The 25713-nt window shown below is 38.1% G+C and overlaps 2 protein-coding genes across 12 annotated transcripts in view; one reads left to right on the top strand and one right to left on the bottom strand.

The window, feature by feature from the left end:
- REV1 (REV1 DNA directed polymerase) overlaps window positions 1-479 on the top strand; it is a 65850-nt gene extending 65371 nt beyond the window's left edge. For all 8 annotated transcript variants that reach the window (XM_045445727.1, XM_045445728.1, XM_045445729.1 and 5 more), the window contains one exon: window positions 81-479. In XM_045445727.1, coding sequence (XP_045301683.1) covers window positions 81-192 — 112 coding nt within the window. In that variant the 3' untranslated portion in view covers window positions 193-479. The remainder of the gene's footprint in view (window positions 1-80) is intronic.
- A 215-nt stretch (window positions 480-694) lies between these two features.
- The window catches only part of EIF5B (eukaryotic translation initiation factor 5B), a 94524-nt gene continuing 69505 nt past the window's right edge, over window positions 695-25713 (bottom strand). For all 4 annotated transcript variants that reach the window (XM_045445723.1, XM_045445722.1, XM_045445725.1 and 1 more), the window contains 12 exons: window positions 24877-24944; window positions 24189-24330; window positions 10858-10989; window positions 10262-10444; window positions 9965-10126; window positions 8451-8582; window positions 7103-7234; window positions 6919-6995; window positions 6638-6802; window positions 4655-4793; window positions 2486-2647; window positions 695-2113 (listed from right to left, as the gene is read on the bottom strand). In XM_045445723.1, coding sequence (XP_045301679.1) covers window positions 2006-2113; window positions 2486-2647; window positions 4655-4793; window positions 6638-6802; window positions 6919-6995; window positions 7103-7234; window positions 8451-8582; window positions 9965-10126; window positions 10262-10444; window positions 10858-10989; window positions 24189-24330; window positions 24877-24944 — 1602 coding nt within the window. In that variant the 3' untranslated portion in view covers window positions 695-2005. The remainder of the gene's footprint in view (window positions 2114-2485; window positions 2648-4654; window positions 4794-6637; window positions 6803-6918; window positions 6996-7102; window positions 7235-8450; window positions 8583-9964; window positions 10127-10261; window positions 10445-10857; window positions 10990-24188; window positions 24331-24876; window positions 24945-25713) is intronic.

Below are 25713 nucleotides of genomic sequence, written 5' to 3' on the forward strand. Positions count from 1 at the left end.
TGTTTATGACCCTAAGGAGATGTTAAACTGATTCTTGGAGGAGTCTTTTTACTTAAAGTTTTTTCTTAACCCACCTTTAGGTTGATGCAGCAGTCGGTGGAATCGGTTTGGAATATGGCATTTGACTTTATTCTTGACAATGTTCAGGTGGTTTTACAACAGACTTATGGAAGCACATTAAAAGTTACATAAATATTACCAGGGAGCCTGGTGCTCTCCACTAGCTGTGCCATAAGTGCTTGTGAGGTATTTGCAAAGTGCATGATAGTAATGCTCTGAGTTTTTATAATTTTAAATTTCTTTTTAAGCAAGTGTTTTGTACATTTCTTTTCAATAAGTGCCAAATTTGTCAGTATTGCATGTAAATAATTGTGTTCTTTTACTGTAGCATAGATTCTATTTACAGAATGTTTGTTTATAAAGTTTTATGGATTTTTACAGTGAAGTGTTTACAGTTGTTTAATAAAGAACTGTATGTATATTTTGTACAGGCTCCTTTTTGTGAATCCTTTAGGAAGCAAATCCTGAACTGTTTATTGTGTTTAAAGGCTGAGAAACCTACAAGCCGGACTGTTAGAGGCTCCATGCTAAGCTCTGAAATTCCCGAGAGGTCCCAGAATGGGATTCTACTTGTTCCGGGTAAAGCTTCTAAATAATTTTATCACTTTTGTCCCCAAGCATGAACACAGGAGCATGTTATGAAAACCTTCTTTACTTCTTCCAAGTGGAGGGATTTACATACTTTAAATTAGAACACACACATAATTAAATTTTTCTTGGGAAAATTATGTCCCACAGATGGCTTAGCGGTGGTGTCTCCACCTCTACCGTCCCTAGAGAAACTTCAGTAGTACTGAAGAAGATTTTCAAATGTATATAAAGTATTTTTCTATGCTATGTTAGTTATGCTGTAATACTTCAAAAATATAGTTCATAAATCTACGCCAGGGAACACTTGGGAACATTTTCTTTAAAACACACCCCACATTGACTTCAACACTGTGCTCTCTCTCTCAATAGTTACTAGAGATCTGTTAGAAGAATTAATTTCACACTAACAGATTTCTTATAATGGGGGAAGGAATAGATCTTCATGTGGACTTCCCACATGCTAAAATCCAGTAACTGATATATGAACAAGTCAGTTTCTGCAACAACTTAGAAGCACTAAGCCCAAACAGTTCCCTACTTGATTGCCCCATCAGGAAATGTATGCATGGTAGAATTTTTATATCCATCTTGGTTCTAGTGTGTCCTAGAAAATCCTAATGTTAGCGTGTGCTGGTACACAAGGTAGTACACTGAGGCTGATGACTCACTCATGGAGAGAAGCTACGCTAGCATGGAAGCCTAAGGGATGTCTGTTTTCTTTATTGGTAGTTCAGAATTGTGCTGATTACAGTGGACTCTCAGGACTATACAAGCAGTAAATAGCAGCCAGCTAGGCTTTTACACCATGGTTTCACACAAAGCAGATAAAGAAATAGCAGAGTGCCTAAATTTCTATTTTAAAAAATTCCTAAGGGCATATGGCGGAAGAATGCTGGGGGGAAAAAAAAATCACTGTGGGAAGGATATGCATAAATAAAGTATTTCTTACATCAAAAGAGTCCCAAGAATCACAAAATCTGCAGAAGCCTGGTTAATCAAACACTGCAGTACTGATTTAATCAGTATAAAATTGAAAGAGCTTTAGATCTGTAATAAAAATCCAAATTTGGGTTAGGGCAAACTTTAAAACAGCAGCCAGTAGAGAAGGATTGGGAAAGGAGTGGGCAGGTGAACAGGCACGTTGGAACTGTGGGGACATGTAATCGACCACTGTCAAACCAGTGTAAGTTTCTTGGTTTCTCATGGAAAACATTTTATACACCTATTTTTTTCCTTCCATACTTAAGTTCATCAGTGTCCAGATACATCCGTTCCATTTTTTTGTCTTGTTTTTTCTTGGTGGTATTATGACATAATATTTCATTTATTCCAATTCCTGCCCCATGTGGAAAAATTAGATGATTTCAAATACTTTCTTCAGCTCCACAATAAGCTGCCAATCACTCTTCTGCATCTCATCTCTGAACCAGTCTTTGAGGGCATCGATGGACTGCCGGCTGATCTGCAAGCCCGAGGCACAAACAGGGTCAACAACAGTGCAACCACCACATGCCAAAAAAAGCACGTGGCCCAAGGCTGACACCAGCTACTGCTCATTAAAAAGAAACCTTGGCCAAAATAACGAATGCCGTACCTGTCTGCCTTTCAGAGTAGTAAATCTCTGCAAGTCCTAGCAGGCACTCTAACTCTGTTAGGAGGCCCCTTCCTCAACACAGAGAAGGCCGCGTTATAGGTCATGCCCTGAAGAAGAATCCAGTCCTGCTGGACTGTAAAAGTTCAAACATCCGGCCCTGAGAGCTACTGTGCAAAGGTAACCAGAGAAGAGTTGACCCCCAATTTCTCTAAAATGGGCCACTTCTATGAAGACACTTACCTTACTGACAAGAATGTCTGTAGCTTCAAAATGTCTTCCATACATTTTGGGAGATTCACCAGGGATAGGTTCTATTTTGACACAGACTTCTTGCCCTTTTTTTGCAACATCCACTTGTTTATGGTTTATTTCAATACTCGTTACTATTCCAATGTCAACAAACTGTAAAATAAGAACTGCAATATAAGCAGAGGAATCATGCCAGTCACAGGCACTGCAACCTGGACAGCTAAAATAAAAACTGGAGCAAAAGAGCCAGTTTAAAAGCCTTGGCTCTGTGACCCTTCATCCGTCATCACAGTGTGTTTCATTGGTAAAGTAGGGATGACCCCACCACACCCCCTGTGCCCTTCACAAGATGACTATAAGGACAAAAGGAGATCATTCATATGCTTTAAACAACTTTAAAAGTACCCTATCAATTCAATGTGGTTTACTATCTCTGCTCTACCCTTTCTCATGACAAGTGCCATAATAACAACGGGCAGGCCTAAAACTTGAATCAGGAATGAGTTTGGAGTGGTCAGTATGGTGAGCAAAGGGATTATGGCAGAGCAGCAGCCAGGGATACATCTTGTGGGGCCAAGCGGGCCGAGGTTAGAGCCTTGGCATTTCATTCTGAGGATGAGAAGCTGTGAGCAACCTGATCTCAGTTACAGTACAGGAGAAAACCACTCTGCTGCCTGCTTATGAAGGGACAGAGGAGAGAGAGAATGTGTGACCAAAGCCACAGAGGAGATAATCACTGCAAATAAATGTCCTTCCTCAGTCCACTGAACTGGTATAAAAGCAACAACTCCTAGAAACAACAAGTCCTAGTGCTCAGATGACTTCTAAGTGCCATCTCCCACTAAAGGAACCAGGTCTGGGGCAGGGAAAGTACTAGATGAGCCTAGAGCATCTCCCTACACCAGAAAGGAAGAAGATGCTCCAAGAGTTATGTGTCCAGGGCAGTCTGCAGTAGCTAGTTTGAATGGGTTCCCACTGACCAGAATGGACAAATGGGTGTGTGTGTGTGTGTGTGGGAGGGGGATCTCAAAAATATTGGTAATGGATTAGAACATCAGATTTTTAAAAAAGCTAACCGAGTGTGTATGACATACTTAATGAAAAGCTCAGGGGAGAGACAGGTTCTTTACAGAAGTGTTGGTGGGGGGAATCACAGTTTTATAAACTTAGGCAAGGATTACCAATTATTAAATCTACAAGAATAAAGGTTGTTGAAACAGGATATTCACAAGTACTCAAAGTGCCCCCAGAGATTACTTAATAATCCAAGGCAGAAAGATGTGGTTCTAATGGCTATCCTCAGCCAACAGCACCCTACTCAGTAAACGAAGGTGCTGCCACAGTAAGGAAGCCTGTGTGGTGAGGCTCGAGGCACACGGTAGCATCTTTGCATGCAGTATCTGTTCTAATTGTAACTTCCCTCTAATGAGGAGGAAACTGACAGATCCAAGTTGAGAAATGATCTGCAAAAGAACAGGGCTCTCCCCAAAGGATGGGGGCTCTTCCTATTGAGACTAAAACCCATAATAACCAAATGCAGTGCACCTTGAAGGAATCCTGGACCAGGTCAGCAGATGGCATTAAAGACACTTGGGACAGAGCACCTGGGCAGCTCAGTCAAGTGTGTGATTCTTGATTTGGGCTCAGGCCATGATCTCATGGTTCATAAGATTGAGCCCTGCGTTGAGCTCTGTGCTGATGGAAGGAGGCTGCTTGGGATTCTCTCTCCCTGCCTTATGCGTGCATGCACATGCACTTTCTCTCTCAATGATGAAAAAAGGCCCTCAGGACAACTGGTGAAATGCAAATGAGGACTATAAATTATAGGACATTATTGAGTTAATGTTAATTTTTCTTAGGTACGATGCTAATTTAGGGGAAGGGAATGTGGGTGTTCATTACTCTGTTCTTTATTTTCCCCTAGGCTTGAAACTTCAAAAAGTTTTCAAAAGGGCAGTAAGTTAAAGTACCTTGCAACTTTCTTTTGCTGAAGCACCGATACCTGGTGCTAAGAATTAACACTGATTAAGGAACACTCGTAGTTAAGGGATAAATCACAGAAGGTGACAAACTCTTCTGCTTGTTGTCACCACTCCTGGCCTCCCCATTTTACTGCTTTTAAGAGACCACACTTGATTTGAAAGTACAACGAGAACTTACATTTTTGCTAGGGACGCACATGGGTGTCCCCTGTTTCACCTGACCTGCTTCCACAGTCACTCCCATCACTATTGGGTCTCGAGAATTAAAAATATACTGGGGGAGGATTTTCATCTTGCAGGGAAATACTGCTATGTGCCTAAAAGGAGGAGGAAAAAAAAAAAAAAAACACTAAATTTTGAAGCAGACAAAAATCACTTAAACCTAAAAATATGAATATGAGGCTTCCCCTGTCAGATAAAAGCACTTCCAGGTGGTGCCGGAAAAGCAGGAAGGACGCTGCAGAATGACCTTGGTGGTGTCCACAATGGTCCAGTCTCCGGTCCTGGGTGCATCATCCCCTCGCCATCCCCTTCCCCTCCTTCCCTCTGTGCTGTCACTTCCCAAGTCTTGAAGAAGCTGCATCACAGGAGCATGCGAAGTCTCTGCCCCAAAATTTAGATGGAGCTGAGAACCTCAATAGGACCCACGGTCAGGCACACAGGCAGTTGGCTCTGGGGACCACACAGGCATCAAACCAGTCACCTTCTCTCTACCATATTCCCAAACCAGGTGACCCAAAGGCCACTTACTGAGCATGAGCTTCAAGTCTTTCACAGTGTCTAGTTTTCTTAACCAAAGTCTTTTCACTTGTGGTTTCACGATTTCAAGGGAGCATGTCCCAGTCTAAATCCCAATACTCACCTGGTAGTTCACTTTAAATATGTACCCCAAATTGAGCCATTCTCAGGTTTTGCCTGGAATACTGGGTGCCTGATAAAACTCCTTGCTGCCTTCCTAAAATCCTCCAAGGGGCCTACTGAGTCCCACAACTTCTCTGACCTCATCTCCTACTGTTCTCTGCCAGATTCGATGTGGCTGCCTCCCAGTGCTGTCCTTCTGCCTGGACAACTCCCTGTGTGTCTGGGAGGCTCAAGTCATTCCCTTCAGATCTCTGCTTGAACAAGAGACCCTATGGAGGGAAGCTGTCCCCAACCACACTGCTTGTCACACTGCTCTTCCTCCTGATTTAGGCCTTCCCTGCTCTGTTCTGCTTTTCAGCACTTCACCCTACTTCTCGTGAGTTCATGGCGGTCTCCCCTGAGGTGCAAGAGTAGGGAACCTGGTCAAGGTTACTGCTGCCTCCTCAATCACCTGCAGCAATGCCACCTATACCAGGCAAGCTGTGAGGTCTGCTGGAGGAACAAGCTCTCTTCCCATGGAACACCTCACCTTATTCCATTTCCTCACCTCCCACGTTCTAATTTTGTTCCTTCCTTCCCATGTAATCCCAGATAAGGAACTCCAACAAGATAATTTTAGCAACTGCTAATCAATAATGAGACCCAGACCTGCCAATTTAAAAATTAAAAAATAAAAGGCTACACAGAGGATTTGTTAACACTGCTGGAATGCCTCAGATGGGCATTTATGGTTTATAACACATCATTTCAGGATGCCGCCTCTTCCAGATGAGCAAATGCCATGCTTCCACTGTCCACACACCTTTCCGATACAGGTATCCCCTACATTTTGAAAGGTCACATGACACCACTTTGCTTTTATAAAGACCTATGTTAGTACCTGCTTTCCCTAACCAAAAGAGGAGGATTTGTGCTTTTATGAAAAAAGGCGAAAAGGAAAAATGTTTAGCATTTGTTTTGCAGTGAACCGTTAAAGAGGCGGTGGGCACCCCAGAGTGGCCCCACCAAACTTCTTCCCAAGAACCACACTCAACATCTCAGCATCATGCTGCCAGGGCTGTGAGCAAGGTCTGTGAGCATCTGGGCTTCATTTCGATTTTATCTGTTATCAAGATGTGTCCTAAGGTATCAGAAGGGAGTGCTCAAAAAATTTTCCATATAAATTAACAGTAATTACTTCTTCACTATATGCCAATTCGGCTTACAGAAGGTTTCACAGGAATGCTCTACTTTCGGATAGTGGGAGAAACCTGTATTTGGCAATTCGAAGACCCAAAATAAGTAAAAATCACGAACTTACTTAAATTCTTCTTGTTTCTGTTTCTTGTAGTCTTGTCTATATTTCGTAAAGGCATCAAATAAATGATAAATAATTTCTGCACTAAAAATTCTAACTCCTAAACTATCAGCCATTTCTTGTGCATCCCGTTCAATTCTCACATCAAAGGCCAAAATCACTGCGTACCTGAAAGGTTCAAACACAATAAAGATCATTCAATTAAACACAGAATATGTCAGGTAGGACAGGTTGAAGAAAATAGGTAATATTAAAGCCTTCACAGCAGGAGAGAAATTACTTACTGAGGATCATGTTCCAACATCACTGAGGCCTTCATGACATCTTTTTTATGGACTGGACCAATGTTAATTCCTGCATACTGTAGAAAGGGAGTTTCTGAGCTTAATGGTCTGTGTCAGGTAAAGGAAATAGCACTACAAACCATGACTACCACGGACTCCCGTGGAGTCAGGTAGGATTACTTACGGGCACTTCTGATGTTTTCAGAAATTCAAGTAGAGCTTCCAAAGATCCCAGTGTAGAGGCCTGGACATAGACTCCTTTTTCTTCCAACTTGATAGCATTTAGTGTCTGCTTCAACTCATGGATCAACTCGTCCTTGAAAAGAAATTAGATTTGACAAGGTTGTAAATATATCTCTATCATCAGCAGCTTATAGTAAGGCTGTGTTTCTCTTTTTAATTAAGTATTTACCTGAAAACATGAAAGCAAGCCTAAGAAAAAGTAAGGCATAGCAGAACCTGTACTGGAATGGAGAAGGAGATTCAGGGCCCATATCTGAAATGTGTCCCATACATCTGTCTTTAGATTACTAATGTTGAAATCTATTTAACCTCTGCTGTACTTGGCAAATAAGGTAGATGGGTGAGCTGAATGAAATGAGAATCTTTTCAAAGTTAAAAAGCATTACATAAATGTAATGTGTTGTGCTAGCCTAAAGGGTCTGCTTGACTGCCTTAAGCCTTAACTGAAATACCCTAACCTCAGCACCCTTTTCCTCAGTCACTGCTCCTTTAGGGATTAAGACATTCTCCCCAGAAATAACTACAACAGCTGTGTTCATGCCATAGTTGGTACTGGCCAAAGAGGAATGTGTGCCCTGTTCTTACTGGCTCTAAGGTGGCCACTTCCTTGATGGTGGTGACCTGGTGCTGCCTGAAGAATAACAGTGGTCTCAGCGTAGTAGATGAGCCGTGTGCTCGGAACAGTGCCATCTTCTCTCTGGCAAGCGAGTACATAAAGTTTGACTCTGTGTAACTATGCTAGACTCCGGTGGACATCTGCTCCTACAGATAGGCAAATTTTAAAATGACTTCAAGATTATCTTGAGTTCTGTCTGCATATTCTGGTATCTAAAGTTTGTTTATTTTTGAGAGAGAGTGTGGGAGGGGCAGAGAGAGAAAGTGCCAAGCAGGCTCTGTACTGTCAGCGTGGAGCCCAATGCAGGGCTCAAACTCGTGAACTGCAAGATCATGACTTGAGCCAGAATCCAGAGCTGGATGCTCAACTGACTGAGCCACCCAGGCACCCCTGCATGTTCTGATCTTAAAAAACATGAATAGCTTCTAGCTTTTGTTTCATTTTTTATTTAAATAAAATGTGTACCTTAAAATTCTAGTCTATATAATATTAATGTTCATTCACAGGGCTGTGTAAACTGAAGTAATCTAAAAGCATCAACTGTTTGCTATGAGCCACCAGGTAAGGCTTCACAAAGACAAAGGTGCCCACTTCATTCATCATTACCAGCATGTGCCCTACTGACACACCAGCAGAACTCAAATAGCTTTGGAGGTTTAAAAAAGTAATTTACTTTAAGAACCGGGATTTCATCTTCTTTATAAGCCACCAGGAGGGGTAAGCCAGCCAATGTCTTCTCCAGGTCTTTTCCAAGAATCTTTACCCCCTGAGCTGCTTCTACTTCTTTATGCTTTTCATACTGGTTCTACAAAGATCAAAATATTTGTTACCACATTTATTTGAAAGTGGTTAATAGAAGATGATGTGAGAGACAATATTTTCATGACACTGGGATAGGGAAATTTTTCTTAAAGTAAACATAAAAAGCAATAAACAAACATTTGTTTCATAAGATTCCACAGAAAAGGTAAAAAGACAAGTCACAGAGTAGAAGATGGTACAATACATACAAGCCACTAACAGACTAGTATCCTGACTACATAGACAAATCCCATGACTCTGTAATAAAGACAGACAATGCTGGAACACAGGGACATTTCACAAAGGAGTGAATTTAAATGGCTAATAAACATACAAAATAATAGCCAACCATATTTCAATCAGGCAAGTACCAAATGAAACAACAATGGGCTACCAGACGGGAAAAATTTTTAAACTCTGACAGCATCAAAGAGCTGACAAGACGTGACATAATGAAAATTCTAATATACTGCAGTTGAAAGTATAACTTGTTAGACTTACTGTGGACAACAATATGGCTTTATCCAGTAAAACTGGAGCTAAGTGTAAGTGAGGACTCAGCAATTCACTCCTAGGCATACACCCTGGAGAAACTTGCACAACTACACCAAGAGATAATATAAGAATATTCGTAGGAATGACACTGCTGGTAATAATAAAAGTTTTAAAACTGGAGATAGCCTACACTTTCCATCAACAGAAGAACAGATAAACCATAATATATTCATTCAGTAGAATACTACACAACAACAAAAATCAACAGTAGCTATAGGCAACAACATGGATAAATCTTAAAAGTATTTTTTGACCAAAAGAAGCCGGATACAAAGGAATGGAAAAGGACTCCACATATATAAAGTCCATACAGATTTTTGAGAACCCCACACTCACGTATTGTTTAAAAAGGATATTAATTACTATCATGGAAATGGAAGCAGTTAACTTTTAGGAATGTGGGGGAATGGGGGGGAGGGGTGGGGAGAGGGGAGGGACTAACATCAGTAAGAAGCACACAGGCTTCCGGGATATCAGCAATGTTCTGATTCTTTACCTGTTTGCTTCCTAAAAATTGGTTAAACTTGTCTTCTATGCTTATGGAATTTTGTGTATTAACGTTTTATTTCATAATAAAAAATGTTAGTAAGAGACTACTTAGCAGTGTAGAACCAAAATAATACATTTCAGTTTTCATGGAAAGCTTAGGTGGTAAATAAAAACTTGCACACATCTCCACTCTGACAGATGATCCTGTATGCGGGATTCAAAATAAGACAAGGAGCGAGAGCATATTAAGCCAACCAACTCTCGCAGTTAAGAAGGGACCTCAGCAGAACTTATACACAATGTACACATCCCCGTGTGTCAACACTTGCCACCCAGGCTTACCTTCACCCGTAATTCCTTCATAGGAGGAGGTAATAGGAGGCCTCGAATCTGAGTTACAATGGGCCCTTCTACTCCAGGAACGATAATTGTATCTCCTTCCTTCAAACGCCCATTGATCAGTATCACATCTATGGTGGTGCCCATTCCTGGGAGAGCCTTAACCTAAGAGACATAATCGCAAAGGGAGTGAAATATATGCTGCACTATATTGACTGAATCTAAGAGTAAGAAACATCCCCATCCAAGACCTCCATGTTAAAAACAAAAGGGAAAATAAACTGAAAAGCTGATCATTACCTCCATAACCTGTGCTCTTAGCTCCTCACAATGTGCAAGTCTCTTGCTCAACATGGTCTGAGTTAACTCGACAAGAAGGTAGATCAAACTTCCCATGCCATCACCAGTATGTGCAGAGGTAGGTACCAAGGACACAAAAGTACGGGGATCCTTGTTCTCATAAAACAAAGCTGCATTCAAACCCTAGAGACAGGAAAAGCAAAATCATTCCAAAAGGCCAAACTGGAAGGAAGTATCCAGAACAGCATGACTGACTAGCTAATAGATAAGCAAATTACTCATCTTTCTGAAACTCCTCAAAAACACTCCAGATCATGTATAACCTGTAGGTATTAGTTGTATCACAGAAAAGTAGTGGCTTTCCCAGTCAACTTTATTTTTAAAATTTAAACATTCAGACTTTACAAAGATCTTTGAAATATCAGCTTTCTAACTTAAAAAGGGATAAGGGAAAAGAATGGAGATCATTACTTGCCAGTGATAGGGGAACAGAACCAGTATTAGTGAAAATGCTAGCTTTATTAGAAGGACAATATAACAAAAGGAAAAATATTCTATAATATAGGCTCTTCAATAAGAAGGGAAAGTTTTCTTACCTGCTGTGCAAATTCTACAATAATAGCCTTTGCTCGCTCCTCAAATTCATCTTTTGTATTCTTTTTCTGCTTCTTTAAAGTAGAAGCCACATCAGAGTCAGGGCTCTTTTTCCAATCATACAACCTATCAATCTGGACAAAAATTTTTCATAAGAAACATCTTGAAAACATTCAGAATGCTAAGGAACTTAATTAAGTTCCTAAATTAAAGTTCCTAAAAACTCCTAGTGTATATTATACATATTCAGAAGAGTGTGAATTACTCAAATATTTTATTATACCAAAAAGCCCATACAACCCACTTAAACTGCAGTCCCTTAATTTATTTTCATTTAAAAATTTTTTTTAATGTTTATTTATTTTTGAGAGAGAGAGAACATGAGTGGAGGAGGGGCAGAAAGCGAGAGGGAGACACAGAATCTGAAGCAGGCTCCAGGCTCGGAGCTGTCAACACAGCTCGAATATGGAGCTCAAACTCACAGACTGCGAGATCATAACCTGAGCTGAAGTCAGGTGCTTAACTGACTGAGCCACCCAGGTGCCCCTAACTGCAGCCCTTCTTCAACTAGAAACTTCTGAGGTAACAAGCTGCCCATGAGCTTCCAAACCAGTTCATGAGAGGCTGTCATTTGTTTGCAAAAGATGAGATCCTAGAATTATCCTGGCACTATTGGCATATGTTGCTGGAATTCCAAAATGGTTTTGTTTAGTAAATAAAAATAAGAAATATAGCAAAAATCATCACCAGGAAAATTACAGCAAAAAAAAAAAAAGTAATAATTGCATCCTATTTCAGAGAACAGTCCATTTTAATTGTTTTATTGCTCACATTAGATTTACTCTGTTAAATAAATCATATATTTTCTTTCACTTTTCAAAAGTGTGATAAATGGGTATAGACAGGAAAACTAATTAGTAGGAAAAAGAAACGAGCAAAATCCATTTCCTAAGTCTAGGGTTACAATATAAAGAAGCTTCCTCAATCTGAATGCTACAAAGGAGAAACATTAGTAAGTAGAAACAGATCCAGAAATGACAAAGTTGATATAATTAGCATACGAGATCCTTAAAACAATTATTATAAAATATGTGACTTTAAAGAAAAAATATGAAGAGCTTTAAAAAACACATAATATGAAATAAAAATTTACTAGATAAGCTTAACAGTAAATTACATATTACAAAAGAAAAGACTGAAGGCCTTGAAAATATAGCAATAAAAACTCCCAGCTGAAGCATACAAAGAAAAAAGAATGAAAGAAAACCTTAGTCACTCATGAAAAAATCTCTCAATAACCTAATTTTTGTAAACAGATGAAGACTATAAATCCACAGATCTAAGAAAATCATTACAAAATCTCACTAGTGAACCTTTAAAAGGAAAGTTCTTAAAAACAATCACAGAAAAGGATATATTATATACAAGGAAACGAAGGACTATTAGAGATAAAAGCCATAAAGCAATAATGATGAAGGAAAAAAATATTTTTTAAATCTGGAATTCCATATTCAGAAAATTATTTGATCTAAATAATAAAAGCATAAAATATGTAAGCAGTGCTTATAACAGTGAGCTAAACTTACCCTCAAATATTTCTATTAGATAAGAAAAAATATCTGAAATCAACAATCTAAGATTCCACCTTAAGAAGTTAGAAAGGAAGAGGACAGGAAAATCAAAGCAGAAAGAAGCAAATGATAAAATTAACACTGGAAATCAATGAGATATAAAATAACCAATAGAGAATATCAATAGAATAAAGAGCTGGTTCTCTGAAATACAAATTTCTATACTGATAAAAGACAAATAAAAAACCTAAATAACCTGTACCTGTTTAAGAGATTCTATGCAGATATGGCTTCCTAGTGAATTCCATCAAACATTTAAAAAAATTCTATCATTTCTATACAAACTCGTTCAGATAATAAAGGAGGAAATACCTTTCAACTCATCCTACAAAGCCAACATTACGCTAATATCAAAACCAGACAAAAGACAGTAAAGCAAAACTATAAAGCAAAGTCACTCATGAATACAGACACAAAAATCATCAACAAAAACTTATCAAATCAAATCAGGCAATACATGAAAAAGATAATGCATCATGACCAAGTAAGTGGGGTTTATTCTAGTAATGCAAGGCTGGTTTAACATTTAAAAATCCAAAAGTAATCAACAAATAGTGAACAACTGAACATGCACATGTAAAAAAAACAACTTAGACACAATACAGGCCTTCCACTCTTCACAAAAATTAACTCAGAATAATCACAGACCAAAATGTAATACATAAAACTCTAAAACTCCTGGAAGATAAAACAGGAGAAAATGTGATGACCTTGGCTGTGGTGAGGACTATTTAGACACCACAACCAAAGGCATAATCCATGAAAGAAAGAATATGATAAGCTAAACTTCATTAAAATGATAAGTTTCTGTGAAAGTGAGTCTAGGGAATCAAACAAGAAGCCAGACTGGGAGAAAACATTTGCCGAAGACCCATCTGATAAAGAACCTATATCCAAAATACAGAAAGAACTCTTAAAACTCAAAAATAAGAATATAAAGAATCCAATTTAACAATGGGCCAAAGAATTTGACAACTCAGAGATGGCAAATAAGCATATGAAAAGATGTTCCACATCTTATGGAAACACAAATTAAAACAACAACGAGATACCACTACATACCTACTAGAATGACTAAAATCCAAAACTCAACATCAAATGTTGGTAAAGATGTAGCAACTCTCATTCACTGCTGGCAGGATCGCAAACCATTACAGCCACTTGGGCAGTTTGTTCCAAAACTTAAAACTCTTACCATAACAATCCACCATCACACTCTTTGATATTCACCCAGAGAACCAGAAAACATATGCTCACACGCAAACCTGCACAAAGACGTTCATGGCAGTTTTTATTCCTAACTGCAAAACCTGAAAGCAACCAAGATGTCCTTCAATGGGTAATGAATAAACAATAGTGTATCCAGACAACGGAATGAATTATTAAGCAAAATAAATGATCTTAAACTAAAAAATGAGCTACCAAGCCATGACAATACGTGGAGGAAACTTTAATTCTTATTTTTTTTTTTATTTATTTATTTTTTCAACGTTTATTTTTGGGACAGAGAGAGACAGAGCATGAACAGGGGAGGGGCAGAGAGAGAGGGAGACACAGAATCGGAAACAGGCTCCAGGCTCTGAGCCATCAGCCCAGAGCCTGACGCGGGGCTCGAACTCACAGACCGCGAGATCGTGACCTGGCTGAAGTCGGACGCCTAACCGACTGCGCCACCCAGGCGCCCCTAATTCTTTTTAAAAATTTTTTTTTTTTTTTTCAACGTTTATTTATTTTTGGGACAGAGAGAGACAGAGCATGAACGGGGGAGGGGCAGAGAGAGAGGGAGACACAGAATCGGAAACAGGCTCCAGGCCCTGAGCCATCAGCCCAGAGCCCGACGCGGGGCTCGAACTCACAGACCGCGAGATCGTGACCTGGCTGAAGTCGGACGCTTAACCGACTGCGCCACCCAGGCGCCCCTCTAATTCTTATTTTTAAGTGAAAGAAGGCAATCTGAAAAAGCTTACTGTAAAATCCTATATGATTCCACCTATGACACTCCAGAGAAGGCAAAACGATGCAGACAGTACAAAGATCAGGGATCTTTTTGCCAGGGACTGAGAGATGGGGTAAGAAACAGACAAAGTGGAAAGGATTTTTAAAGCAGTGAAAATAACATGATACCAAAATGTTGGATACATGTCATTATACATCTGTCCAAACCCACAGAATGTACAACACCAAGAATGAACCCTAAACTATAGACTTTGGGTGATAATGATGTGTCAGTGTAAGTTCATCAATTACAACAAATGTACCACTCTGGTGTGGGAGGGAGGGTGCTGATATTGGGAGGCTATGCATATGTGTATGTGGGAAATCTCTACCTTCCTGTCAACACTGCTATGAAATCTTAAATGGCTCTATAAAAAAAAAAAAGTCTTCATAATAAAATGTTAAAGTCTCCTCAAAATATCAACAGTAACTCATGTTACAGAATAAAGAGGAAAAGCCAAATGAATATCTTAAGAGAAGCAGAATAAGCCATCTGACAAATTTTAACATTTCATGACTTAAACAAGAGTAACACTTTAAGCAACCTACTAATGACATCACATGTAATGGTGAAAGATCAAGTACTTCCCCCTAAGATAGGGCAGAAAGAAGTCTGTCATTACTTCTATTCAACATTGTTCCAGAAGGTCTAGTTAGTGCAGTCAGGAAGAAGAAAATTTACAGAGCACACGCATGAAGGGAAAAAGTAAAACAAACCCTTTATTTGCAGAAAACATAATCATGTAGATGGAAAATCCCACATGATCTACAAAAGAAGCTTCTAGGCCTAATCAGTGAAATTAGTAACATCACAAGATTTAAAAATGAATACATAAAAATCAACTATATTCCTATATAAATTACAAACCCCAAAATTTTAAATGTTATTCACAACAGCATCAAAACCATGAAAATACTATGGATAAATTTAGAAAAATATGTCCAACACATGGACAATAAAGGTACAAAATATCACCAAGAAGAAATAAAAAACTAAGTAAATAAATATAGAGATGTCATGTTCACTTATCAGCAGACTCAATTTTGATAAAATGTCAACTCTCACAGAATTTACCTACAAATTAAATACAATCCCAAACAAAATTCCAAAAGTCCTTCCTTTTGTAAAAACTAAGCAGATTCTGAACTTTATATGAAAATTCAAGAACCCTAAAATAACCAGAACAATTCTGAGAAACAAAAAGTTAAAATTACCAATACCTGCTTTCAAGACATTACTATAAATTATAATAACCAAAACAGGGTAGTAGTGGCATAAGGATAGATACACAGGTCAATGGAAGAGAAGATAAATACCAAAAAGGGACACATGTACATGGTCAATTAGTAGTCAACAAAGATTCAAAAGTAATTCAGTGGAGAACTGCTGGTCCAAGATGGCAATAAATAGGGAGACACTGACCTCACCACCTCCAGGGACACACTAAAACTATACCTATTTACAGAACAATTCATCCTGAAGAAGAACGGAGAGCTAACAGCTTCTGTACAACAAAGACCATGTAGAGAATGGCAAGAGAGACTGAGACACAGAAACAAAGAGGACCCCCATCAACACTGCAAACTTCTGTGTGGAAGGATAGTACTGAAGGACTGTGAGTAGATTCATCTGCCCTGGGGTGCAGAAAAAAAGCTGTGGTTTGCGAAGACATCTAGAATATAAAGGAACCAGCTCCAGAACCCTGCCTAACAGCGGGGGAACTGCTGAAACTCTCTCCAGGTCAAGAGGAACTGTCAAGTGCCTCCACCCTGGCAGCGTGGACAGGAGCAAGGTCCAGGAATTCTAGATGGCCTAACACCTCAGTCAGCCCTGAGTCCTTAGCCCACACCTGACACAAGCCATTCCATCAAGATGGCTCCTGTGCGGTGCAGCATACCAAGACATGCCTAGCCAGCCTCACTACATGCCTCACTACAGCTGCACCTGTCCGTCAAAGTGACACAAACACAAAGCACCCTAGAACACTCAGGCCCACACCACTGCAGCTCCAGACAACTTGCCAGGACTCCCCTGGCTTAGAGCATATTAGAACCTCCCAACCCACACCAGCTTATACTCCAGACAACTCGCCAGGGAATCTCCTTCATGGAGTGCCCAAGGCACCCCCAGTCTGTATCCACCTTGGTTCTAGCCGCCCTGCCAGGACACCCCTGTGTGCAGTGACCCAGGACAATCCTTGCCCATGCCTGCCTTGGCTTTAGTCACCCTACCAGGGCATCCCTGCATGGAGAGCCCCAGGAGCCCTAGCTCGCATCCACTTCAGATTCAGCTGTACTCAGAGTGCATTCAATGCAGAGTGCCACAGTACTGCCCCAGCCTGTGTCCACTCAGTTTCAGCTATCCTGTCAGTGTTCTCTGCAAGGAGAGCCCCAGAATCCCCTCGGTTACACCCACTTCAGCTCTAGCTGTGATGCTAGGGTGCCCTCCATAAAGAGAGCCCTGGGACCCCCTGGCTTTCACCCATTTCAACTCCAGCTGTGCTGCCCTCTGGGTGAAGAGCCCCAGGAACACCTGGTTTGAACCCACTTCACTTCTGACTATCACACGAGGGTGGCCCTAGCATGGAGAATGCTAGGATCCACAGTCCATAAACACCACAGTCCAGATAGCCACCCCAACTCACCAAGCACATTCTACACAGGAACCCACACTCAAGATCATTCCCTCTAGTTAAGGAAAAATAGCCGTTCCACCTAATCCATAGAAATAAACAGAAGAAGTAAATCAAAATGACAAAAAGAATATACTCCAAACAAAGAAAAAGATAAAACTTCAGAAAAAGAATTAAATAAAATGGAGATCAGCAGTATGCCTGATCAAGAGTTCAAAGTAATAGTAATGAAGATGCTTACTGGACTGGAAAGAACCATGAATGAAGTCAGGCAGAACTTCAAAAAAGACATATAAAATATAAAAAAAGAAGGAATCAGAGTTGAAGAATAGCAGATGAAAAACACATTAAAGGGATTCGATAGATTTGAGGATGAGAAGAATGGATCAGTGATTTGGAAAGCAGGGGAATGGAAAGCACCAAAGGGGGGAAAAAAGAATTTAAAAATAATTATAGAGTAAGGGATCTGTTGGATAACAGGGTAACATCAAGCAAACAAACATTCATGTTATAAAGGCCTGATAAGGAGAAGACTTAAAAAAAAGGGGCAGAGAACTTATCCTAAGAAGTAATAGCTGAAAAACGTCCCTACCCCTGGAGAGGAAACACATTCAGATTCAGGAGGCACAGAAAGCTCCAAACGAGATGAAGCCTCACAAGGCAATCAGCTGATACTTCAGCAGAAATTTGCTGGCCAGAAAGGAGTAGAAAAGAACCACAATCAAGAACACTACCCAGCAAGATTATCATTCAGAAATGAAGGACAGCTAAAGAGTTTCCCAAACAAAAAGGAGTTCTTCGCCACTACAACAGCCTTATAAGAAATGTCAAAGAGACTTCTGTAAATGGAAAAGAAAAGGCCATGAGAGAACAAAATTATGAAAGGAAAGAAGCCTGACAAAATAAAAAAGATGCAAAATATAACAATATATATTTAATATGTAGAGGAGGTAAATAAAAATGAAGTTCTTCTAGACGATGCTCAAACATAAGTGACCATTAACAGACTGCTATATACTTGGGATGTTATATACATGAACTTCATGATAACCACAAAATCATTAATAGACACACCAAAAAAATCCAATCATGACACTAAAGAAAATCATTAATCACAAAAAAAGAGAGCAAAAGAAAGGAAGAGAGAATTACAAAAACAACCAGAGAACAATTGAAAAATGGCAATAAGTACATCCTTATCAATAATTACTTTAAAGGTAAATGGTCTGAATGTTCCAATCAAAAAACATAGGGTGACAGAATGGTTAAGAAAACAGAACCGTTTGGGGCACCTACGTGGTTCAGTCAGTTAAATGTTCAAACTCTTGATCTTGGATCAGGTCATCATGATCTCACAGTTCATTGAGTTCGAGCCCCACATGGGGCTCTGTGCTGATGGCACAGATCCTGCTTAGGATTCTGTCTCTCCTTCTCTCTGCCCCTCCCCTGCCTGTGGAGTGCTTGCTCTATCTCTCAAAATATATAAACAAGCTTAAAAAAAAAAAAAAAAGAAAGAAAGAAAATAGAACCATTTGCTGCCTACACTTTAGCCCTGAACATATACAGAGTAAAAGAAAAGGGATAGAAAAAGCTATTCCACGTACATGAAAGTAGAAAGAAAACAATAGCCAGGGCAGCAATGCTAATATCAGACAAGAGACTTTAAAGCAAAGACTATTACAAGAGACAAAGAAGGACACTACAGAATAATGAAGAAATCAATCCAACAAGAAGATACCACAATTGTAAATATTTATGCACCTAAATAAATAAATAAAGCAATTATTAACAGATGTAAAAGGAGAAACTGCAAGTAATACAAGAATAGTAGGGGGCTTTAATACCCCACTTACCTGAATGGACAGATCATCCAGGTACAAATCAATAAAGAAACAGTATCTCTGAATGACACATTTGACTAAATGGACTTAACGGACATGTACAGTACATGCCATGCACAAACAAAAGAATACATTCTTTTCAAGTGCACATGGAACATTCTTCAGGGAAGATCATGTTAGGCCACAAAATAAGTTTCAATAAATTTAAGAAGACTGAAATAATATCAATCTTTTAGAATCACAACAGTATAAAAATATAAATCAATTACATTTTTCTAGAAAAAAGAAAAAAACTGAAAACAAACATGTGGAAGCTAAACAACATGGTACTAAACAACCAGTAGGTCAACAAAGACATCAAAGAGGAAATTTTAAAAATAACTTGACAAGGGGCACCTGTGTGGCTCAGATGGTTCACTGCCCAACTTTGGCTCAGGTCATGATCTTGCTGGTTCAGAGTTCGAGCCCTGCATGGAGCCTATTTCAAATTCTGTGTCTCCCTCCCTCTCTCTCTCTGCCCCTCCCCAGCTTGTGCTCTGTCTCTCTCTCAAAAATAACATTCAAAAAACTTTTTTTAAATTAAAAAAAAAAAAATATCTTGAGACAAATGAAAACAAAAACACAACAGTCCAATATCTTTGTGATAACAGTGAAAGCAGTTCTAAGAGGAAAATTCATAGCAATACAGGCATATCTCAAGAAGCAGAAAAATCTCTGATGGGTACTGAGGAGGGCACCTTTTGGGATGAGCACTGGGTGTTGTATGGAAACCAATTTGACAATAAATTTCAAAAAAAGAAGAAGTAGAAAAACCTCAAGTAAACAATCTAACCTTATACCTAAAAATGGAAAAACAAAAACAAAAAAAGCCCCAAGTTAGTAGAAGGAAGGAAATAATAAACATCAGAGAAGAAGTGAATGAAAGAGACTATAAAAAAAAACTGGAAAAGTCAATGAAACCAACAGCTCATTTTTTGAAACGAAAAACAAAATTAATAAACCTTTAGCTAGATTCATTGAGAAAAAAGAAGACTCAAAATCAGAAATTAAAGAGAAGTAACTGACACCACAGAAATACAAAAGCCTATGAGTTTATTACAAAAAAATTATATGCCAACAACTTTGACAACTTAGAAGAAATAATAATGGAAAACATACAATCTTCTAAGACAGAATCAGGAGGAAACAGAAAATCTAAACAGACCAATTACTAGTAACAAAATTGAACCAATAATGAAAACAGTCCCAATAAACAAAAGTCTAGGACTTCTGAAACCAAATGGCTTCAAAGGTGAATTCTACCTAACATTTAAAAAACGGTTAATAGCTATTCTGCTCAAACTATTTCAGAAAATAGAAGACGAAGGAAAATTTCCAAATACATTCTATGATGCTAGGATTACCCCAATTCCAAAACCAGACAAAGACATTACAAAAAAAGAAAACTGCATGCCAATGTCTAATGAACACAGATGAAAAAATCCTCAAAATATGAGCAAGTTGAATTCAACAATACACTGAAAAGGATCATTCACCACAACCAAGTGGGATGTATTCTAGGGATGCAAAGATGGTTCAATATCCACAAATCAATCAAGCTGATACACCACATTAACAAAATGAAGGACAAAAATCGTAAGATCATCTCAACAGATTCAGAAAAGGCATCTGACAAGAGCCAATATCCATTCATGATAAAAACTCAACAAAGTGGGTTTAGAGGGAACATACTGCAACATAATGAAGGCCATATATGACAAACCTTCAGCTAACATCATATTCAGTGGTGAAAAACAGAACTTTTCTTCTTAGATCAGGAACAGGGCAAGAATATCTGCTTTTGCCACTTTTATTCAACATAGCATGGGAAGTCCCAGCAGTAGCAATCAGACAACAAAAGGCATCCAAATTGGTTAGGAAGAGGTAAAAGTGTCACTATCAGTACATGACAGGATAATACATACAGAAACCCCTAAAGACTCCACCAAAAATTTATTAAACTACATTAATTCAATAAAGTTGGAGGATACAAAATTAATATGCAAAAATCTCTTGCATTTCTATACACTAATAATGAAGTAGGAGAAAGGCAAGTTAAGAAAACCATTCCATTTACAGTTGTACCAGAAAGAATAAAATACCTAGGAACAAATTTAACCAAAACTGTGAAAAATCTGTACTCTGAAAACTCAAAGACACTGATATAAGAAATGGAAAATGACACAAACAAATAGAAAGAAAGACCACACTCATGGACTGGAAGAATACTGTTAAAACGTCCATCCTACCCAAAGCAACCTACAGATTCAATGCAGTCCCAATCAAAATACCAAAAGCATTTTTCACAGAACTTTAACAAATAATCCTAAAATCTGTACAGAATCACAAAAGACTCTAAACAGCCAAAGCAATCTTGAGAAAAAATAACAAAGCTGGAAATAACACAATCCCAGATTTCAAGCTATAGTACAACACTAAAGTAATGAAAACAGAATGGTACTGGCACAAAAACAGACACATAGATCATTGGAACAGAATAGAACTCTGAAATAAACCAATGCTTTAGGGTCAATCTGTTACAAAGGAGAAAGGAATATACAATGGGGAAAAGTAGTCTCTTCAACAAATGATGCTGGGAAAACTGGACAGCTATAAAACAATAAAACTGGACCACTTTCTAACACCATACACAAAAATAAACTTAAAATGTATTAAAGACCTAAAGGTAAGACCTAAAACCACAAAACTAGAAGAGAACAAAGGCAGTAATTTCCCTGACATCAGCTGTAGCAGCATTTTTCTATGTCTCCAAAGACAAGGGAAACAAAAATAAAAATAAGCTATTGAGACTACACCAAAATGAAAACCTTTTGTACAGTGAGGGAAAATTTCAACAAACAGAAAGGCAACCTATGGAATGAGAGAAGGTATTTGCAAATGATATAGCCAATAGAGTTAACATCAAACATAAAGACCATCTACCATGCTATACCCCCAAACACATATGATCCAAATTTAAAAAAGGGTAGAAAACCTAAATAAACATTTTTCCATCCATAAGACATCCAGATGGTCAAGAGACACCTGAAAAGATGCTCACCATCATTAATCATCAGGGAAACACAAACAAAACCACAATGAGGTATCACCTTATTACAGAGTTAGAATGGCTAGTATCAAAAAGACAATAAATAACTAGTGTCAGTGAGGATGTGTAGAAAAGGGAGTCCTCCTACACTGTTGGTGGCAATGTAAATTGGAGCAACCAATGTGGAAAACAGTATGGAGTTTCCTCAAAAAATTAAAAATATAAATACCATTATAATCCAGCAATTCCACTACTGGGTGTTTACCCAAAGAAAATGAAAACCTAATATGAAAACACAGAGGCACCCCATGTTTGCTGCAGTATTTACAATATCCGAGATATGGAAGCAACCTAAGTGTTCAATGACAGTTAAATGGATAAAGATGTGGTATGTACATGTACACACACACACACACACACTACACACACACACACTACACACAATGGAGTATTACTCAGCTATAAAAATGAATGACATCTTGCCATTTACAACGTGGACAGACCCAGAGGATATTATGCTAAGTGAAATAAGCCTAACAGAGAAAGACAAATACCATATGATTTCTTATATGTGTAATCTAAAAAGAAGAAGAAGAAGAAAAAAAAACAACAAGCAAACAACCAAAAAGTAGAAACAGACCCATAAACATAACAATGCGATTGTCAGAGGCTGGAGGTGGAGAGGCATGGGTAAAATGGGTAAAGGGGAGTAAGAGGTATAGGACTCCAGTTATAGAATGTATAAATCACAAGAATGAACGATGCAGCATAGGAATACAGTTGATGCTACTATAACAGTAGAATATACAGTGACAGTAGCTACATTTGTCAGCACAGCAAAACAATGTAGAATATAATAATCACTATGTTGTACACCTGAAACTAATGTAACCTTGTGTCAACTATACATCATTATAAAAAGAAATCAAAAAAGAAAATATAATCTTTCCAACAAAAGGTTTTGAACTGGATATTCGTAGAAAAAAGTGTACCCTGATCCTTAAATTATACTATACACAAAAATTAACTAAAAATAATCACAGACCTAAATGTTAACTATCTAGAAACACTTAAAAATTTTCTTCATAAACTTGGGGTGGTTAAAGATTACTTACAGAGAACATAAGAAACACAAATTATAAAGAATTCCCACACATCAGACTTCACCAAAATTAGAAACTTTTGCTTTTCAAAACACATCATTGCGAAAATGAAAAACCAAGTCCTAGACTACAAGAACATACCGGCAATACGCATAACTGACAAAAGACTTATATCAACAATAAAGAACTCTAAAAATTCCACAAGACAACAATCTAATAAAAAATGAACCAAGATTTTAAAATAGTTACTTCACAAAGAGAGAGATGGCAAATAAATACATGAAAAGATTCTTGATGCCATTAGTCATGACAGAAATGCAAATGAAACCATAATAATTTAGCATTACACACTTAATACAACAGCTGTAGGTAGAACAAATGTTGGCAAGAATTTGCAGAACTGAAATCCTAAAATATAAAGTGGTATGATCTCTTTGGGAAAATGTCATTTTCTAATTAAGTGAAACATATAAATACCACTTGACCCAGCAGTTCTCTTTTTAGTTACCCAAAAGAAATGTCAACCCAAAGACCTGTGGAAATGTTCATAGCTGCTTCCTTAATAAGCTAGAAGTGGAATCAATGCAAATATTCTTCAATTTGTAAGTTGGATGAAGTGTGGTATTATTCAGATGATGAAATATTACTCATCAATGAAAAGGAACCACTAATGGTATATGCAACATGGATAAATGCAAAATAACAAGTGTGTGGAAAATGCCAGACTCAAAAGATTACACACTGTGTAATTCCATTAATATGAAATAGTCTGTTTTATAGACTGATCTGATGGGAGGATCAGTGTTTGGGCTTGACAAAGGGGGTAGGCTTACTGTAACAGAATACGAGGGAACATTCTGGGAATATGGAGATGGTCTATGTTCCGATGGTAGTGGTTTTGTATGTGTGTATAAATCTGTCAAAATACATTTAACTTGGCATGAGTACATATTCTTATATGAAAGTTATACTATGGCACATTTGTTTAATCACAAAAATTTAAGAACCATGTCTTCACATTTAATTTTTCAGGGGAGCTTACCTTATTGAGTGCAACAATGAAGGGACATTTTTTAGATTTCAGAAGGTTAATAGATTCAATTGTTTGGGGCTCCAAACCATGCATAATATCAACGACTAAAATAGCAATATCACAAAGAGAGCTTCCTCTGTTTCTTAGATTACTGTTGAAAAGAGGGGAAAAGATGAATAAGTAGAAATCTTAAAATTACTATTTTGCTTAAACAAATTTTTAATTTCTTCGTAAAACCTACAGAAAAAAAAAAAAAAAAACAAGATGAAGCGCATGCATTAACATTCAAGTGCCATTAGCCCTTAACTTGCCAAATGCTTATCTGACACAGTGAATTGACACCAGCTGGAATGAGTTAGTTCCAGAAGTTACTCCAATATTTCTGCAAATTGTACTGGCCAAGTTTTTTGCGCTAAGGAATATGGCCAAGAGGCAACAGGATAAATTCCACCTATAATGGGTTTCACAGGAGACAGACCAAGTATGTATTAGGATTTGGTCTTTCAAAGTATAAAAGATCTCTACAAAATACAAGTATCCAAATAAAGTACTGCATACTCAGTAAGGCACAGATAAGGATCAATAGTGGGACCACATATCTTAAAATACAACCCAAAAATTGATTAATCAGACGTTCTGACTCACTGAACTTTTAGACTTAATCGTTTCAAGCAGTTTGGTTTCAAGTTGCTCTTACCTGAAAGACTCATGCCCGGGAGTATCAATAATCAGCATCCCTGGAATTCGTACATTCTCTCTATCAAACTAGAAAAGGTGAAGAAAAGTGGAGAGCTTAAGGAAGCCAAACTTTATAAAGTTTCTTATAAAAACAATTATTCTGCCATGAAAACTTAAAAATATCACCACTTCCTTTTCTAAAAAAATGGTTTTAAAACAGTGAGTCAAGCAGCAAAGCACAACAGTATTTTCATTAATATCAAAAGGAGTTTTGCAAGTAAAAAAATGAAATAAGAAAACATTCTCTTTGTTAAGGTCATAAAAATTTTTGAGCAGATTATCAGTAAGTAATAAATGACAGCAGTCATCTTAGAGTGACTATCTATAAAAAGGTGACATGCAAGAAGAGGTTCTCGCTGTTTGAAAAATGTATCTGTTCCAACTTTAAAGCAATTCTAAGCTTTGAAAAATATCCTAAAATACATTTTAAAGAAAATTTACCTCATCAACCTGAAATATCTTTAAGAAAGACTTCATATGCTGCTTTATTTAAATTTTTTTTTTCAACGTTTATTTATTTTTTGGGACAGAGAGAGACAGAGCATGAACGGGGGAGGGGCAGAGAGAGAGGGAGACACAGAATCGGAAACAGGCTCCAGGCTCTGAGCCATCAGCCCAGAGCCCGACGCGGGGCTCAAACTCACGGACCGCGAGATCGTGACCTGGCTGAAGTCGAACGTTTAACCGACTGCGCCACCCAGGCGCCCCTATGCTGCTTTATTTAAATAACATCATAAACACTTAATTTTCTGGACAAAAGTTCATTAATGAATGGAAAAAAATTACAACATGCCTG

This window comes from Leopardus geoffroyi, chromosome A3 (genome assembly GCF_018350155.1).
Source record: "Leopardus geoffroyi isolate Oge1 chromosome A3, O.geoffroyi_Oge1_pat1.0, whole genome shotgun sequence".
In the NCBI taxonomy this organism is placed as follows: domain Eukaryota; kingdom Metazoa; phylum Chordata; class Mammalia; order Carnivora; family Felidae; genus Leopardus; species Leopardus geoffroyi.